The 18,388-nt window shown below is 42.6% G+C and overlaps 1 protein-coding gene across 4 annotated transcripts in view; it reads left to right on the top strand.

The window, feature by feature from the left end:
- The window catches only part of LOC112216106 (guanine nucleotide-binding protein G(I)/G(S)/G(T) subunit beta-1), a 46,316-nt gene extending 30,987 nt beyond the window's left edge, over nt 1-15,329 (top strand). Inside the window, exons 1-11 of one of the 4 annotated variants that reach the window (XM_024375819.2) lie at nt 186-256; nt 1,981-2,087; nt 3,554-3,592; nt 4,048-4,154; nt 6,654-6,717; nt 6,953-7,115; nt 7,538-7,604; nt 7,859-8,060; nt 8,529-8,745; nt 9,980-10,095; nt 14,241-15,329. In XM_024375819.2, the coding sequence (XP_024231587.1) occupies nt 2,031-2,087; nt 3,554-3,592; nt 4,048-4,154; nt 6,654-6,717; nt 6,953-7,115; nt 7,538-7,604; nt 7,859-8,060; nt 8,529-8,745; nt 9,980-10,086 (1,023 nt within the window). In that variant the 5' untranslated portion in view covers nt 186-256; nt 1,981-2,030 and the 3' untranslated portion in view covers nt 10,087-10,095; nt 14,241-15,329. Of the gene's footprint in view, nt 1-185; nt 257-983; nt 1,132-1,980; nt 2,088-3,553; nt 3,593-4,047; nt 4,155-6,653; nt 6,718-6,952; nt 7,116-7,537; nt 7,605-7,858; nt 8,061-8,528; nt 8,746-9,979; nt 10,096-12,554; nt 13,310-14,240 lie in introns of those variants that run through there. The other 3 variants (XM_024375816.2, XM_024375815.2, XM_024375818.2) reach the window with 3 other exon arrangements.
- Nucleotides 15,330-18,388: the final 3,059 nt, after the last annotated feature.

The following is an 18,388-nucleotide window of genomic DNA, read 5'->3' as shown; positions in this document are numbered from 1 at the left end:
CACAGGCCATTCTAACTGGCTCTCGTCAGGGAGAAGACAAGGACAGTTAGTAATATTATCATGACACATTTTTATCAACATGATTAGGGGTTTAAGTCTCATTGCTTAGAAGTAGACCCAGTTAGCCCGTGAGCCAATCAGGTGGCAGGTAGCTGCTGAGATGGCTCAGGTGTTTGAAGGATAAGTTACTTCATTCAGAAGGTCTCCAAGCTCTTAGGACACACGACCCATACAGAAAAGACCGAGAGAAAGGGAGGTAAGGAAAATAGACGGGATGGTTGAAATGTTTTGCAAAACTCGGAAACTGTTATAGTCTACATACTTGGACTAAGGAATGTGGATATTTGTGTATCTTTAACTGTGTTATCAGTGACAAAGGTGAATGTAATGGTTTCCCCCCAATGTTTTGCACCAAACAGTTTAAAGAAATGCTTAGTTCTATATGCATTACCTATGTACATTGAAGATGTTTAGATCAATTGCCTCATTGGCTGAATTCCTTTATCCCTGTCTTGGTCAAACCTACAAATCGTAAAGCTGGAAGGAAGCCTGTTAATGTACTAACACAAAATACATTGTTCTTGTAAAAACCAATGGCAACTGGTTGACGATGACATTGGGTTATTTTTTGTTTGTGGAACCAGTTGGTAGAAATGTCAGATGAGCATTGTTGGATAGTGATCGAAGGTAGCATCGATGCTTAGCCAATAATGAACTTCAACCCAGACTGTCAATATGCAGGACTTCCAACTTGTACTGTAGCATTTATCACTACACTAAGTAGCCTATATTTTTGTGTTTGTTTCGTCTCCAGACAGTGAAAGTGTCAGGGCTAAGCCCGTCCAACAGAGGATTGGGGTCAGCGGGATAGCCACTGCTTTTAGGATCATCAGCAGGTTTTGTCTTAACCGGATTTGGTTGGAGGAGCTGAATCAACTGTGTCCCAGGATTACAGGAATGACATTGGGAGGAGAATTCTGAGCCCACTGACCAGGGCCAGAGTGTCTGAGAGCTGAACTAGTGCTTGTCCTTGTCACCTGAGCACCTCTATGCTAGAAGTAGCTCAAAGAACCCACCAGGCTTCTCTCTTTTCTCGCTCCAGCCCTCTCTGTTTGGCAAGCCAAAGGAGGGGTATGTTCTCAATGTTTTTGCAGACTCAATGGATTTCCGCCAAGGGATTTCAATTTTGCCTCCGTTGTCCAGGAATGGCTACCGGCCACCATATGTTTGCCTCGAGTTGGCCAGTCTATCGAGAGGGGATGGGGGATAGAGAAATTCTGCATCATTTTTGGAAATGGTGATCTTTAGCACAAACTAGCTGCAGAATCCTGTTGCTAGGTAACCGTTTCTTGCTGGCAAGGACACATCTTGGTTTCTCTAGGGTTGGGATTCTGTGATTCCCAGTGACTTTATGAATCTTTCGGGGGAATGATGTGTGATTTTGAGCAGGAATTGTCTTTACTGTGAATTTTATAGATGCTAATGTATGCTGAGTTAAATTTGCCAAATTTTCTTCTCAACAGTTACGTTCTTGGACGTTACATGAAAATGTGATAGGAAGCTTAATTTTCTTCTCTTTCACAACACAAAGGTATTAGCTTGAAAATATAGTCTACTATTTAGAAATGGCATCTGACCATAACATGGTCTCTATGTCTGGAACATTCAACCCTAGTGCCCTGAGCTTGTCCTTGCTATTTCGGGAATTGCGTATTGAGCCGTCTCAGGGATTTGGACGCTCACTTGTTAGGGACTGTAACAGCTGTTTATTTAGCTGCCTGTGTGTACCAGACCTGGTTTCAGAGGGCGTTTGCTTGAGCCTGCCTTGGAGTGCCAGATGGGCTGGGTTTGTAATTTTAGGATTTTTATCAGATTGTAAATACTGTTTGAACCCTGGTCTGGTAAGTAACACTAATTACTAATAGGAAAAACCACGTGAACAGGGTGTTGAGCTTGTCTCTCCTCTTTCTCGCGCCTCAGATCAGCACGAGTCCCGGCGGCGGAGCGAAGCACCCCATTAGCAGAGGAAAATGAGCGAACTAGACCAGCTACGTCAGGAGGCCGAGCAGCTCAAGAACCAGATCAGAGTAAGTCCTCTACAATCGTCCTCTCCCTGATTTCTTCTCATAAATGCATTGTCTGTGCAGTGATTTTACATAGAGCCACTAGAGGGCACTACAATTCTCGCAGATGTCCCTAAAGCCTAACACATACTTTGTTCTCAGTTGTACATTTGCATTTTAGCACTTAAGAATGCTAAAATCAGCGTTATTTCCGCTATGAAAATATAACATACTCGTGCATCTGTTTTAGTCTCAGCCAATTATCTTGTAACGAGCTAGCTAGATGCTGTGAAATCTCTGCAAGATGCTAGCTGGATAGCAAAATTGAGGAAACATTTTTCAGTAGTAGTTTAAACACCAAAAATAACACACTTGGGCTTGTGGTCTAGTTTGAAATTGAATTGTTTTGGGATGTTTAGACTCATCTCATTTTGATAGTGTAGCCATGATCTGACAAATTAACAAAAAGTTGAACTCACAGGGCCTAGAGCTCCACCTTCCTTGCCTTTCTCCCCTTGCTATTGGGCTCCCCTTCTCTACTGAGTGATTACATGACTATGCATGTTTGATGCTGTAGTGTGTTTGGCTTTGCTCTTCACGGCCTGCCTTTTCCCTATCCCACATGATTCAAGGATACATCAATGCAAACACTGAGATTCAGAATGTGTCTAGTGGCATGTATGTATTGCTAGATTTTAATCACTGTGTGCTCTGGGTAGATTGACAAACAGCGAGTTAGAGGAATGTGTAGTATGGTAAGGTGTGTATGTTAGGGAGATTTATCTAAATGTTTGCTGGGTGTGGTGGTCTGTTCAGTGTTGCATAGGTGTGTGTGTAGGGTAGATGTTTATACGAGTATTTCTGTATCCTCAGTGTGTAGAGCCGCATTAAACTGCTGTTCTATTTTTGTGTGTCTTAAGGACCATGTATTCGCTGGGATATGTATAGCTTGATTGTTTAGTGTTATGATTTTATAAACAGTTTGTCTAGATATGTTTAGCATGTGGAATTACACTGATGTCACATCTGTTTTATATGGATTGAGCAACTAGCACCTCAATGGCACAATTTTCTGACTGTTCACATTTATCTTGATTTGAAAGGAAATGTGCTTAAGTGCACTGGATTTCTGTGACATCGGCACATCTTTATGTTAGATAATGGTAAGGCCTTGGTTGGACATGGACCTGCATGGGGATCCATACTTGAGGCCCAAGTAGTGTGCTACCAGATATTAAATGGGCAATGGGATCAGTCAACACTGAGCCCAAATAAGTGGGTTTAGAGAGGCAAGTGATGGTGTTGTTTATCAAGTCAGTGGGAATGGTAATTTTATTACCGTGATGGCTGAAATGATTGGCTCAACACTTTGATTCATTGAGGTGGAATTCTTTGAGAAATTGTCATGTTATCAAGATGTTATGTGGGATAGAATAAGGACTTGTCTATTTAGATCAGTGATAATGAAATGTAACTTTTTTTTGTTCCAGGATGCCAGGAAAGCGTGTGCGGATGCTACCTTGTCTCAGGTAAGAGACCTTCCCACCTCACCCCACAAATAGATCCCATAGAGTGCAGTTCAGAAACGAGGATGAAGGGGATGGGGAACCAATATAAAGCCTTCTTCATTATTCAGGATACAGGTGAAGGGCCATGTTAAACCTGTTGTCAAAGCCTAGTAAAGGTTAACTGGGATAGGTAAGCGAGATGCACTGGGGTTCAATGATTCCATGGCTCAAAGGCTGTCCAGAGATAGCTCACTAGAATAGAGCCTGCTATTGCTAGGCTATTTGTCACCCAGCAAACAAATGCTAGAAGCAGCAGCACCCACTCTCATGTACTTCCATTAATGCAACATGGGGGCTGATGAAGGAAAGGCAATTGTTTCATAGAAGAGAACATAGTAAAGAGCATCCCCATTTCCCATGCAGATACACAGCCTGTTTTGTCATGGTCATTGATTGTCCCCCCCCCTTCCCTTCAGATCACAGCAAACATCGACCCAATTGGCCGAATTCAGATGCGCACTAGAAGGACACTGAGGGGGCATCTGGCTAAAATCTATGCCATGCACTGGGGCACTGACTCGAGGTAATCTTATTTAGCCACATTCTGTCTATTAACTAAATGATTCAACCCCTCTCCCTAAATCCAGGAAGTTGCCATAAAAATGTTACTTTTCCCACCGATTTGTATCTTGTGTAGCTTCCCTGTATAGAGATTCCAAGATGACTCCCTCGCAATTTAAAACCTAAACAAAAACATTAACAAGTATAACTTTTATGCTGTGTGTTTGTGTCGCTTGTGGTTTGTTGCATGTGTACTGTGTGTGTGGTTTGGTGGGGTATGCGTGTAGACAAAATGGAGTAGTCCATTGTTTGGTAGTGTGGCTGGCTGGCTGGCTGCTCTTCCCTTAGTGTCAGTCAGTGCTGGTAACTCCTGTGTTCCTGAGCTTAGGGGGCCTTCCCAGGAGCCCCTAGCCCAGCAGCTCTCATCTCAGCAACTAATAACACTCCGCTCCATAGAGACACCACACACACACACGCAACACACTCACCCCAAACCAAATTGCGTTGCCATCTCTCTTTGTTGCTCCGATTCATTTTTATCAACCCACCCCCAATTAAAAGAAGAGATCATTCTTTACGGGTGAGCTCACAACGATGCAACAGAAAATTATTACAATTATTATTCCCCCACCTTCATCCGTAAAGTCATGTTACTGTGTATTATTGTCTTTGTTTTGGGGGGGTTGAAGACTCTTAAATAGTCTACCTTTAGTGAAGTGCAGTCAACCAGAGATAAGGAAGAATGGAGAGATGTAAGTATTGACCCAGAGTCGGGTGCTATTTCGGCACAGGGACTCTGTCTCCCTCTGGTTTTTATCCAGACTATCACATCCGGCCATGATTGGAGTCCCATAGGTTGGCGCACAATTGGCCCAGCGTTGTCTGGGTTTAGCTGGGGTAGGCCGCCATTGTAAATAAGAATTTGTTCTTAACTGACTTGCCAGGTAAAATAAAGGTTAAAAAAAAATACATACAGTTAAAGTCAGAAGTTTACATGCATACACTTAGGTTGGAGTCATTAACTTGTTTTTCAACCACTTCACAAATTTCTTGTTCACAAACTATAGTTTTGGCAAGTCTGTTAGGACATCTACTTTGTGCATGACACAAGTCATTTTTCCCGAAAAATTGTTTACAGATTATTTCACTTATAACTCACTGTATCACAATTTCAGTGGGTCAGAAGTTTACATACACTAAGTTGACTGTGCCTTTTAAACAGCGTGGAGAATAACAGGAAATTACATCATGGCTTTAGAAGCTTCTGATGGGCTAATTGACATCATTTGATTCAATTGGTGGTGTTCCTGTGGATGTATTTCAAGGCCTACCTTCAAACATGGGTCTATTCATGAAGTGTCTCCGAGCAGGAGTACAAGTCCTCAAGTTACTTGGAATGCCTCTGTTCACATTGAGGTGCAGTCGTCTAATGGAAAAGCAGAGGTAATCCAAATGCCAATGTGTAATCAGTAAATGTAAGTGAATAGAGCAGCGCAAAGCTAGTAGAAGAGCGCTAGTTAATTCCACTCCTGCTTTATTGCAGGCGTGTTTGGAAAGTCAGATAATGCGCTGCAATCTCTGCTAAGCATCTTACTCACTCTGGAGAAACTGAGTGGACAGTGACACACCGACCGTGGTTCAAAGTAAACTTTCAACTAGAGCTTATTTTTTCAAAACTCACCTGAAGGGAAAATAAATCCATACAGGCCTTGTTTATTCATTATTTGAAAAAAATAAAATAAATCCAAACGTGCTACTTTGACCCTCTTTTAAGCAGGCAACAGTTTAGCGTGCAGGAGTTGGAAGGCTAGTGTACCTGAGGCAAACACCTAGCAGTGTTTCATCAGCCTCAACCAACAGCAGATGCTTTCAAACCACAGAGACAGGAAGCATTGAATCACTGCCAGTGCTGAAGCAACTGCTTCTAACTCACTCTTACAGTTTTACACCCACCCACACCCATAATATAGGCTTACCTACCTTGTCCTTCCTATTATGTGTGATAGGGATGTTGGACAGTAAAGAATTGGGTGCGTGTGTTAGCGTGCGTGTGTTAGCGTGCGTGTGTTAGCCTGGGTGTGTTAGCCTGCGTGTGTTAGCATGTGTTTATGATAGCATGTGTTTATGTTAGCATGTGTGATTTGCATACACTGAGTGGGTCCGAAGGGAGCCAATGTTCCCCAGCCAGCCATCTCTGGCCATAAGGGCCTGGTTTCCGTGGCGACTCGTTTGATTTGCCCGGATAGTGGTGAGATGCTCCCCAGCCATAAAGACCCCTGGAAACCACACCACCCCTAAAATGCAAAACATGGTTTCACCCTATGTTCATAGGGAAGCAGTTATGTGTTTGCGTGCCTGTGTTCTGCTTGATGACTTTGTTATTATTAACAGTTCCAAACTCAACATGTTTTGCTTGGATTCGTGGTGTGTGCAAGTCATTCATGTGCCTTAGTAATACTAGTGCTCTTAAGATTTCCTTTAAGATCACTGGTTTAATCATGGCTCTCCTTTTGCCCCGTAGGCTTTTAGTCAGTGCCTCCCAGGATGGTAAACTCATTATTTGGGACAGCTACACCACAAACAAGGTAAGGTTGACCTGTCCACATCTTTAAGAATCAAAAGGAAGCACTCACATTTGAATGCATTTTTGTTTCACATTTTAATTTTTTTACCTAAAGACATGAGGGCAACTAAACAAAAAAAGATTCTCTACCATTTGTTGTTTCATGACATAGGATGTCCAGTACATGTGATATAGGCTTCCCAGTATAGGTGGTCCATGCTTGAATCAAACCAAGAGTTCCCGCCTGTCTCCCTCAGGTCCACGCCATCCCACTGCGCTCCTCCTGGGTGATGACGTGCGCCTACGCCCCCTCTGGGAACTACGTGGCCTGTGGAGGCCTAGACAACATCTGCTCCATCTACAACCTCAAGACCCGCGAGGGCAACGTGCGTGTCAGCCGTGAGCTGGCCGGACATACGGGTACGGTAGTCACCCCTAATAGCTACCACAGTGTGTACACACGGACAGCTCACCTGTAACACAGGATAGACTATGGTCAACGTTCAGTTTGCAGGAGAGATATTGTTTATGTACTAGATTTTTTTTAACCAGTACCTTGGAAGCATTGGATATGTTCAATGCCATTTATTTCAGTCTCATGACAGGAGCTGTGTCTGTCTAGTTGCTGTGAAAAGGAACATTAGTGTTATTGAGCTGGTTCTGTTGTACACATTCACTTCTTATAAACCATTTGTACCCTTCAGGGTCAGGCCTATAATGTACAAACTGTAATGTATTTCAATTAGTGTTTCCTTCTGTCTTGAGATCATTTCCCCTGTGTGTTGTGACTGCTTCTCAATGCTGGCTGACTGACTTACTGTCTGTTCTGCTATGGCATCCAGGTTACCTGTCCTGCTGTCGCTTCGTGGATGACAGCCAGATTGTCACCAGCTCTGGAGACACCACCTGGTGAGTGAGGGAACTGTGCCTGCCTGGGCGACAGGCAAGGAAGAATGGGGATGGGTATCCATCCATCCACCATGTTCACTGAGTGGATATGCCAGTGGATATGCCAGTTCTGCACTGTTGTGTTGATAACATTTTGAGTGTACATGAAAAGGCAGATATCTGAATGCAAACCAGGAGTATGACAGAAGGCACTCACTCCAAACTCCCCTCAGATGTTTTCTCTTTACTCCTCCCTCCCACTCTCCGTCCACCAGTGCTCTCTGGGACATTGAGACGGGCCAGCAGACGACCACATTCGCCGGCCACACCGGTGACGTCATGAGCCTGTCGCTGGCGCCCGACACCCGGCTGTTTGTGTCCGGGGCATGTGACGCCTCCGCAAAGCTCTGGGACATCAGAGAAGGAATGTGCCGACAGACCTTCACCGGACACGAGTCAGACATTAATGCCATCTGTGTAAGTCAATCACATGACCCGACCGCTGTTCAACCTACATTGCTACACCTCCATTTTAAACGGAGCCGCAAACTCTCACCTGTGATGCCAGTGTCTTTTGTCACCAGTGTTTCCGCTGCGGGCTGCCCACACCTGTGGTTGTCTTTTGCATTCAGACGTACAGACTTCAAAACAGACATTGTATACACACCAGCTTGTAAAATGGTGGTCTATATTTATGTCATGTGTATAAATGTGATTGTGGACATATCTATTGTCCATTGGCAACTTTAGTATGCGTGGTCACTTGGTCAATACCAAGTGCTTTACATTATGAAAGGTATCCTCATTACCAATGTATAGCACCCAACTTGGTGATGCTGTGGCAGCCATTATGTACTAGCTCATACAAACACACCGCATGTGGAGCGTTGAGGAATTTATCAGACCAAACCTCACTGTCTCTCCTCCTTCTTTCCCTCCCTCCAGTTCTTCCCCAACGGCAACGCCTTTGCCACGGGATCGGACGACGCCACCTGCAGGCTATTTGACTTGCGCGCTGACCAGGAGCTGATGGTCTATTCCCACGACAACATCATCTGCGGCATCACCTCGGTGGCTTTCTCCAAGAGTGGCCGCCTGCTGCTCGCCGGCTACGATGACTTCAACTGCAACGTGTGGGACAGCCTCAAGGCTGACCGTGCAGGTGAATGCCGGGCAAGTGTGACGGGGTTAAAAAGCAACCTAACCAGAGGTCTAGAATCAGGTCCCCGTACTCCCCAATCCCATCCTTAATGGTTAGGGGGGAAAACACTAAACTGACTCTAGATCTAGAGCCAACTTCATCCTACTTTGAGGCGTGAGGCCATGATGACAAAAGTCGGGGGTACAGTGGCAGAGCAGTGGTCAAGCTGCATTCTGACGGTTGTGTACACCTATATTTGACGTCATCAGCACCTCCAGGTAGTGGAGCAGGGTGGAATGGAGCCAGTGCTGGTGAAAAGGGGTGGGGTGTTGGAATGGACTAGATCTACTAGGTGTGGTTCTACTGTAGCAGGGATATTTTGACTCAGTACTGCTACCCCCTCAGTATTGTTATTTTATTTTTGTTACTTTAAAAAAATGATTATTTAGTAAATATTTTCTTAACTGCATTGTTGGTTAAAGGCTTGTTAGTAAGCATTCCACGGTAAGGTCTACCTACACCTGTTGTATTCGGTGCATGTGACAAAAAAATGTGAGGAGTACCTGAGATATTGATTTGGAGCATCTCCGTATTACAGGAATGACTGGGGTCCTGTAGGTATCAGATAACAGCAGGGTTACTTTAGTTGAGCACATCGGAGGTACCATCTGGGGCCACACAGGGGTCGGTGTTGTAGTCAGACTAGTTCCTCAAGTACAGCAGGGATACTGCAGACATACAGCAATTCTGGGTATAGAGCAGATTGAACTAGAGAATTCCAGATTCTCTACCTTTTTCCAGAATTGTTCACTTAAACTTCCCTTCGTGGAGTCAAAAGACAGGTGTAAGCATTGGCTGGAGGGAATTTTCACCATTTGTTAAATCCATGACAGGGAGTGTGCAAGTGAAGGCTAGTTTGTACAGTAACAGGGTTTGTGGATGCAGCCCCTGCTGTTTCACCTGCTCCAGCAGCGGACGAGCTCCCACAGAGGCATGAATAGTTTAGTGCTTTTGACTGTGGTCTGGATCCAAGGAGAAAGCGATGGGCTGGATCTGACACGCACTAGTAACATTTGCTAATAACTGATTCTTCCATTTATACAATGCAATAGAACTCATACACAGAATTATAGACTAGCCAGGTCATTCATGGAATGATCTTTTTAAGGGTTAAACTAAGTGAGCAGAGGAGATGGTGTGGTGTTGGCTGAGTGTTGTGATATGATCTCATCGTCTGACCCTGCTCTGTCCCTAGGTGTCCTGGCTGGACATGACAACCGTGTCAGCTGCTTGGGTGTGACCGATGATGGAATGGCCGTTGCAACAGGGTCCTGGGACAGCTTCCTCAAGATCTGGAACTAGATTCTGAAGGTAACTATACTTCACAGCTGCCATCCCACCACAAGTATGCCTGACATGCTATGGCACTCTCCTCATCTCTCCCCATAAAGAACATTTAACTCCAGTTTAATTCACTTCACCTTATCCTTTTCTGAAGTTGTAGAATGTAAGTTTTGAGTCAAAAGTGCTGTTTTGCTCCAAATGTCTCTATTGAAGCTTAAAGTGTAACATGTGTATATTACTATGATCCTACTCTGAATATAATTTTTCAACTGGAAAAGTTCCAAAATATCTGGAGGTGGACTATAACTTCTGTTCAAGTAAACATCTCAAGATGCCTTATAGTAACACAGACCCTGTAAATTAAGACATGAATGCATGATTGACTTGAATAGGAATGTAGTTGTACTTGCCTCTTGTCCTGGGTGAAGAAATGTATTTTTCCTAATTGTTTCATTATGCCCTATAGTTCCTCTACAGCTACATTGGTAACCAGAATGTGTTTACTCAGCTGAACACTGCAGATGCGCTATATGAAACTAATTATACTGAGTGGAAATAGCATATGGTTTCAATTGAGTTGCTGTGTATTGTTTGTAATTACACCAAGTAAAGGTGCCATGTAGTTGCATCGTATCCGTGCCACTTCGTAAAGTGGGTTGTCCTATTTGGGTTGAGCTGCCATGAGAATGCATTCTGTATCAGTTGATGGATAAAATTGGTTTCATGAGGGGACCATGTACCAGTGCAGTGTAACTTGGATAAAGATTGATCTCATCATCCTTGCCTAATTGTATTTGAGTGGATGGAGTGTTGAGGTTGTGTAATAGGCTATATATGCAAAATTATGTGTACAGCCTTCAAACAAGTAGATTTGGCTATTTCAACCTCACCCCAGTTGCTGACTGACAGGTGTATAAAATCGAGCACACAGCCATGCAATTTCCATAGACAAACATTGGCAGTAGAATGGCCTTACTGAAGAGCTCAGCTGCTAGAGTGACTAAGAGAAACAATGGCTCAGCTACACAAGCTCACAGAACGTGACCACCGAGTGCGGAAGCGTGTAAAAAATCTTCGGTCCTCGGTTGCAACACTCACTACTGAGTTTCAAACTGCCCCTGGAAGGGGCATCTCTGTGGGTGACGAAGAGCACAGAATTTCATTATTTGCTGATGTATAAAAGCACATGTCTAAACCAAAGACCTCTGCAGTAATGGACATCATATCTGAATATGGTAACCTGTCAGGGAACAAAATTAATGTGGATAAATCCATGTCTATACCTTTGAATATCCCTTCTACAATCAACTGAGATATGATATCTCCATTCCAGCTGTCTGAAACAGGCTTGGAGTACTTGGGCATATATGTTACCCTAAATCTTAAAGACCTGTTCACTTCAAATTATATGCCTTTGCTCACAAAGATTAAATAGGACCCGGTTAAGGCCTCCCGGGTGGCGCAGTGGTTAAGGGCGCTGTACTGCAGCGCCAGCTGTGCCATCAGAGACTATGGGTTCTCGCCCAGGCTCTGATGTAACCGGCCGCGACCGGGAGGTCCGTGGGGCGACGCACAATTGGCCTAGTGTCGTCCGGGTTAGGGAGGGCTTGGCCAGTAGGGATGTCCTTGTCTCATCGCGCACCAGCGACTCCTGTGGCGGGCCGGGCGCAGTGCGCGCTAACCAAGGTTGCCAGGTGCACGGTGTTTCCTCCGACACATTGGTGCGGCTGGCTTCCGGGTTGGATGCGCTCTGTGTTAAGAAGCAGTGCAGCTTGGTTGGGTTGTGTATCGGAGGATGCATGACTTTCAACCTTCGTCTCTCCCGAGCCCGTACGGGAGTTGTAGCGATGAGACAAGATAGTAGCTACTAAAACAATTGGATACCACGAAACTGGGGAGAAAAGGGGGTAATAAAATAAAATAGGACCCGGTTAACTGATCTACCCTACCAAACTCTTTTTGGCAGGATTAATGTTGTCAGGATGAACATCCTTCCTCGGCTAAATGATCTATTCTAAAATATCCCATGGCATCTATCTCAGTCCTTTTTTTTCAGAAAAGGAATGCCAATATCTCTAAATATATCTGGAACAATAAGAAACCTAGAACCTAATTTACCAAGTAAATTAAGCCTAAGGATTTAGAAGGGATCTCTTTGCCAAATCTGCAACTATATTACTGGTCTGTTCAGATCAAGCACATGATTAGTTAGTACCTAGATTAGTTTGTACCCCCCTCCCCCACAATAAGGAGTATTGAACTTCTGGACTGAAAGTCAAAGGGTATTGCTGACTTTACGCCTTTATTTACTCAGGACACTCTTAAATCGTTCCAACACTGAGTTTCATTTATCCAACAGATTTTAAGTACCTACAATTTAGACACTTCATAGAGGGCCAGAAGAAAGTCGATTTTAAACTACATTTTCAAATTATTGAAGGTCGGAGAGGTTTAATCTTCGACCCTTATTCTATTTTATTGAACAGAAGTGCATCATCCTATGATGCGTTGAGACATGTTTGGGAGAAAGACATTGGACATGCATTCGGTGAGGAAGAATGGGCTTCTATCTGCGAAAGGGTCTACCCCAAATGCACCTCCATAAGCATACAAGAACTACATTTCAAATGTTTTCATTGAATCTACTTTACACCTGTCCGCCTTCAAAGAATGTTTTCCAATGCATCGCATTTGTTTCAAATGTAAACAGGATACTGGCACCTTCATGCACGTTTTTTGGTACTGTAGCAGAATCCAGTCTTATTGGAATGATATTCATTTACACATCCAGAACATCTTGGGTAGACAATTTGCTTTTTCGCTGAATTTATTGTAACGTTGTGTTTGACCCTGACTCTGAACATCTGTTCAATACACTTGTTTACAAATGTATATTGTTATTTTGGTCCACACCTGAAGTACCATCTGTGAGAATGTGGCTTTCTGAAGCTTCTGCTACTCTACCCCTAGAGAAACTTACCTTTGAGTTACACCAGAAGTCTGTTACATTTTGGAAAATCTAGTCTCCACATTGTTGTCCTGCAGAAAACCTCCCATAAATGCCCCATGTTATCATTGTGAAGTAAAATTTTGTTCTCCATTTTATTACTGCTTTTGGTATAATGTTTTGCTGTATCCTTATTCCTTTTGATTGTACTTAGTCTGTGGTATGCTTAGTTTGGTTGTTTTATGTAACCCCTGTTAAAAGAAAATAACATTCTAATAAAAAGATAATTACAAACTGCCTCTGGAAGCAATGTCAACACAAGAACTGTTCATCTGGAATGGGTTTCCATGGCCAAGCAGCCACACAAGCCTAAGATCACAATGAGCAATGCCAAGTGTCGGCTGGAGTGGTGTAAAAGCTTGCTGCCATTGGACTCAGGAGCAGTGGTAACGTACCATCTTGGCAGTCCGACGGATGAATCTGGGTTTGGCGGATGCCAGGTGAATGCTACCTTCCTGAATGGTTTGGTAGAAGAGGAATAATGGTCGGAGGCTTTTTTTTTTTCATGGTCTGGGCTAGGCCCCTTAGTTTCAGTGATGGGAAATCTTAACGCTACAACATACAATGACATTTTAGACGATTCTGTGCTTCCAACTTTGTGGCAGCATTTTGGGGAAGGCCCTTTCCTATTTCAGTATGGCAATACCCCCGTGCACAAAGCAAGGTCCATACAGAACGTTGACTGCGAGCCAGGCCTGAACGCCCGACAACATTGCCCGACCTCACTAATGCTCTTGTGGCTGAATGAAAGCAAATCCCCGCAGCAATGTTCCAACATCTAGTGGAAAGCCTTCCCAGAAGAGTGGAAACTGTTATAGCAGCAAAGGGGGGGACCAACTCAATATTAATGGCCATGATTTTAGAATAAGGTGTTCGACAAGCAGGTGTCCAGATAGTTTTGGTAATTTAGTGTAGCACTGGATATCATATTCTCTAGTTTGAATATCTGCTGCCATCTGTGGGTGAACATGAGAAAATCACTAAAATCAAGTCTTGCGCAGTCTTAACTGCTTGTTGGTTTGCGGCCATCCAGTTTATAGCACACCGTTGACCAATCAGTTTTGTTTGGTTCATTTTTAAGAGGTTAATTGTCTACATTGACTCTACACTTTTAGGAAGTACTTTTGTTGCAAATAACAATTGTTTCTCTTTGTCCTGTTTTCAGATGGCACCCGGACTCCAAAGTGGAGTGGAAGACCATTCCAACATAAAAAATTTCAATTTTCTTGCATATCCAATTTGATCAAAACACCACTATACTGACTCCCAACACCCCAAAAAACTACCAAGGGCAAAAATTCTCTCTCCTTCTCATTTAAAATACCACAGTTTATCACTCAGCTAAAAAATATGAGGAATTGCAGTGGTATGAAATGGAATGGGGAAGAAATTGTGCATTCCTCCTGGGACCATTTTCTGATATTGTGATATTGTCCATCTTCATTACACAGGTTTGAGTGAAGGTCATTTACACAACGATGATCTAACTCTTGATAGATTTTTGGCCAGCCATGTTTAATTTTTTCGGTCACGTTACTTTCCTCTTTTTTCCCCCCAGAACTAGATCAGTGGCCTCCTGTTGGTAAATTGAGGATCAAAAGCTTTGTTTTATCTCTTGGTCTTGATATATTTTAGAATCAAGTTTTGTAGATTTGAAATAAAAATTCATGATCATGTCATTTTAATCCAGCTTTATCACATCAGAAAAAAAGGCAAGAGAATTGAGCTTCAACAGGGAGTCCATGAGCCACGACAGGGTCTGGCCATTCTGAATATTTAGTCTCAAGATTCTTTACTCAGTTTTTGGGGGGGGGTTTCTGTCTAGTCAATTTTTTTTTTTGCACACAATTTTACTTTGCATATGCAGAATGTTTAAAGGAAAGTTAACTAACCAAGCACATGCTATTTGTGATAATGAATGCTAATTTTTAAACAAATCACATCATTTTTTATTTACCCATTCTCTTCACCTTTTGTTTGGTGACAATGTAGAATAATGAAATGAAGAATCCCATCGGTTCATTTTTATTTCTTTCTGTTGACTGTGGTTGGGACCGGTGATGTGATTTGGTTGGGTTGGGAAGCCTCCACTTATACCCCGGTTTCTTTCCGGAGTTTCAAGAGGAACCCATTCTGTGCTTGGAAATGCAGTTACTACTCTGAACGAAATGTTGTATAAATCAATGTTTGAAAATAATGATATCGAAACTTTTTAAGTAAAAAAAAAAAAAGTTGTCTGCCATGGGTGGGTTAACTCTTAGGATCGCATGCTGTAGAATTGCTTAAAAAGAGGTGCATATGAACTAAGTCCTTTTGATGTTTTTCTTTTAAAGAAAATAACCTGTTAAATATATCATAATTACAATGGTATTTATATTGTTTTTGGCTAATCTGTGCATAAATAATTCAATTAAAATGTCAAAGCTATGCACTTGAGCAGCAAACACCATAACATAAACAGTTACCTGGTCTTATATCTATACTTGGGAAGGATTCCTTGATTTTAAAAGTAATCTAAACATTTAAAACACATATGCACGCACAGACACAAATGGAACAAAGAAATGTTAATTTCTTGTGTAGCAAACAAATTCCAGTGACAAAAAATAAACATTTTGTAACAAACAGGTTTTTTTCTGTCCTTTAATAAGAAAAAAGAAGGAACTTGCAGCATCTGAATGGCAGAATGTTCTGTACCCCTATCCTTGTAAACAGAGACTCTTTCTTTAGCAGTAGTGGCATTTTTCCCATTCTGTTTTCTCTGCGACATTCTGTACAAAAATGTTCTGTAATTGTGCGTTAGGCGTGGAGTTGGCAATAAAAATAAAAAAATATTACAAATGAATTTCCCTTTCCTTTTTCTCTCCATGAAATGACTAGATCTCTACACCCCCACTGTTCCCTTCTCACCTTTTTGTATTTAATTTTAGACCGTGTACAACTGAAAGCTGGATGCAAGATAGAATCTATATTAAAATGCAGTTTGAGATGATGTTAGTTATTGTAACTACAAATAAAGTGATTTCTTTTACACTTAAATAATTGTTGCTTTTTACGTTTACAATATTTGCATTAGTTATTTACCATAGCAAACACTTATGCCCAACGATGTCTCCAGTGAAATATTGTTTAATGTAGTAATGAATTGAATATCACCCTACAGTTGCTTCATCAAATCTCAAAGCTCCTATTAACACCCTTTATAAATACATACACACTACACAGTAGATGCATTTGTAATAATCACACTGGTAGTATTCTACACTATAAAAAAGCTCATGGTTCCTTAAGACCCTATAAGCCAGTGGCTCATAAAAAGTGTTACTAGCTAGCCATTTCACATTGGTTACACCAGCCAAGGGGTTGATGGGCTTGAACTCAAACAGCGCTGTTTTTGCGAAGAGCTGGTGGCAAAACGCACGAAAGTGCTGTTTGAATGAATGATTATGGGCCTGCTGCTGCTCTATCAAATCAGACTTAATTATAACATAACACACAGAAATACGAGCCTTTGGTCATTAATATGGTCGAATCCGGAAACTCATTTCGAAAAAACGTTTATTATTTCAGTGAAATACGGAACCGTTCGGTATTTTATCTAACGGGTGGCATCCCTAAGTCTAAATATTCTTGTTACATTGTACAACCTTCAATGTTATGTCATAATTAGTTCGCAATGAGCCAGGCAGCCCAAACTGTTGCATATACCCTGACTATGCGTGCAATGAACACAAGAGAAATGACACAATTTCACCTGGTTAATATTGCCTGCTAAACTGGATTAGTAGTTATAACTAGTGATTATGATTGATTGTTTTTTATAAGATAAGTTTAATGCTAGCTAGCAATTTACCTTGGCTTCTACTGCATTCGCGTAACAGGCGGGCTACTGGTGGAGTGCAATGGTTAGACGTTGGACTAGTTAACTGTAACGCTGCAAGATTGGTTCCCCTGAGCTGACAAGCTGAAAATCTGTCGTTCTGTCCCTGAACAAGGCAGTTAACACACCGTTCCTAGGCCGTCATTGAAAATAAGAATGTGTTCTTAACAGACTTGCCTAGTTAAATACAATTATTTTGTTTAATTGTTTTTTAATTTATTTGGAAATTGGCACACAAAAATACCGATTTCCGATTGTTATGAAAACTTGAAATCAGCCCTAAATAATCGGCCATTCCGATTAATCGGTCGACCTCTAGAATGAACAAACATACAGTCAATAACACAATAGAACAAGTCTATATACAGTGTGTTCAAGGGAGGTAAGGCAATAAATAGGCCATAGTGGTGAAATAATTACAATTTAGCAATAAAACACAAGTGATAGATGTGCAAAAGATGAATGTGCAAGTAGAGATACTGGGGTGCAAAGGAGCAAAATAAAATAGATAACAGTATGTGGATCAGGTAGTTGGATGGGCTATTTACAGATGCAGTGATCTGCCACGAGAGACTCTGGGTTCGTTCCCAGGCTCTGTCGTGGCTGACGCACAATTGTCCTAGCGTCGTCTGGGTTAGGGAGGATTTGGCCGGTAGGGAAATCCTTGTCTCATCACGCACCAGCGACTCCTGTGGCGGGCCGGGCGCAGTGCGCACTAACCAAGGTTGCCAGGTGCACTGGGTTTCCTCTGACACATTGGTGCTGCTGGCTTCCGGGTTGGATGGCGCTGTGTTAAGAAGCTGTGCGGCTTGGTTGGGTGGTGTATCGCAAGACGCAGAAAGCCAATTCCACATTTGGCCTCCTTTCCTTCCAGTTCTCTGCTCACTAACTTTTTTTTATTTAAATTTTAGCCCCTTTTCTCCCCAATTTCGTGGCATTCAATTGTTTAGTAGCTACTATCTTGTCTCATCGCTACAACTCCCGTACAGGCTCGGGACAGACGAAGGTTGAAACAGTATAACTTTAGACCATCCCCTTGCCCATACCCGGGCGCGAACCAGGGACCCTCTGCACACATCAACAACAGTCACCCTCGAAGCATCGTTACCCATCGCTCCACAAAAGCCACGGCCCTTGCAGAGCAAGGGGAACTACTACTTCAAGGTCTCAGAGCAAGTGACGTCACCGATTGAAACGCTATTTAGTGCACACCGCTAACTAAGCTAGCCGTTTCACATCCGTTACACCCGTACGGGAGTGGTGGGTAGTATATGGTGACAAAACAGATGGCACTGTGATAGACTGCATCCAATTTGCTGAGTAGAGTGTAGGAGGCTATTTTGTAAATGACATCGCCAAAGTCAAGGATCAGCAGGATAGTCAGTTTTACGAGGGTATGTTTGGCAGCATGAGTGAAGGATGCTTTATTGCGA

This window comes from Oncorhynchus tshawytscha, linkage group LG16 (genome assembly GCF_018296145.1).
Source record: "Oncorhynchus tshawytscha isolate Ot180627B linkage group LG16, Otsh_v2.0, whole genome shotgun sequence".
NCBI lineage: Eukaryota > Metazoa > Chordata > Actinopteri > Salmoniformes > Salmonidae > Oncorhynchus > Oncorhynchus tshawytscha.
The sequence above is the reverse complement of the archived record's forward strand: the minus strand, read 5'-3'. Positions and strand labels throughout refer to the sequence as shown.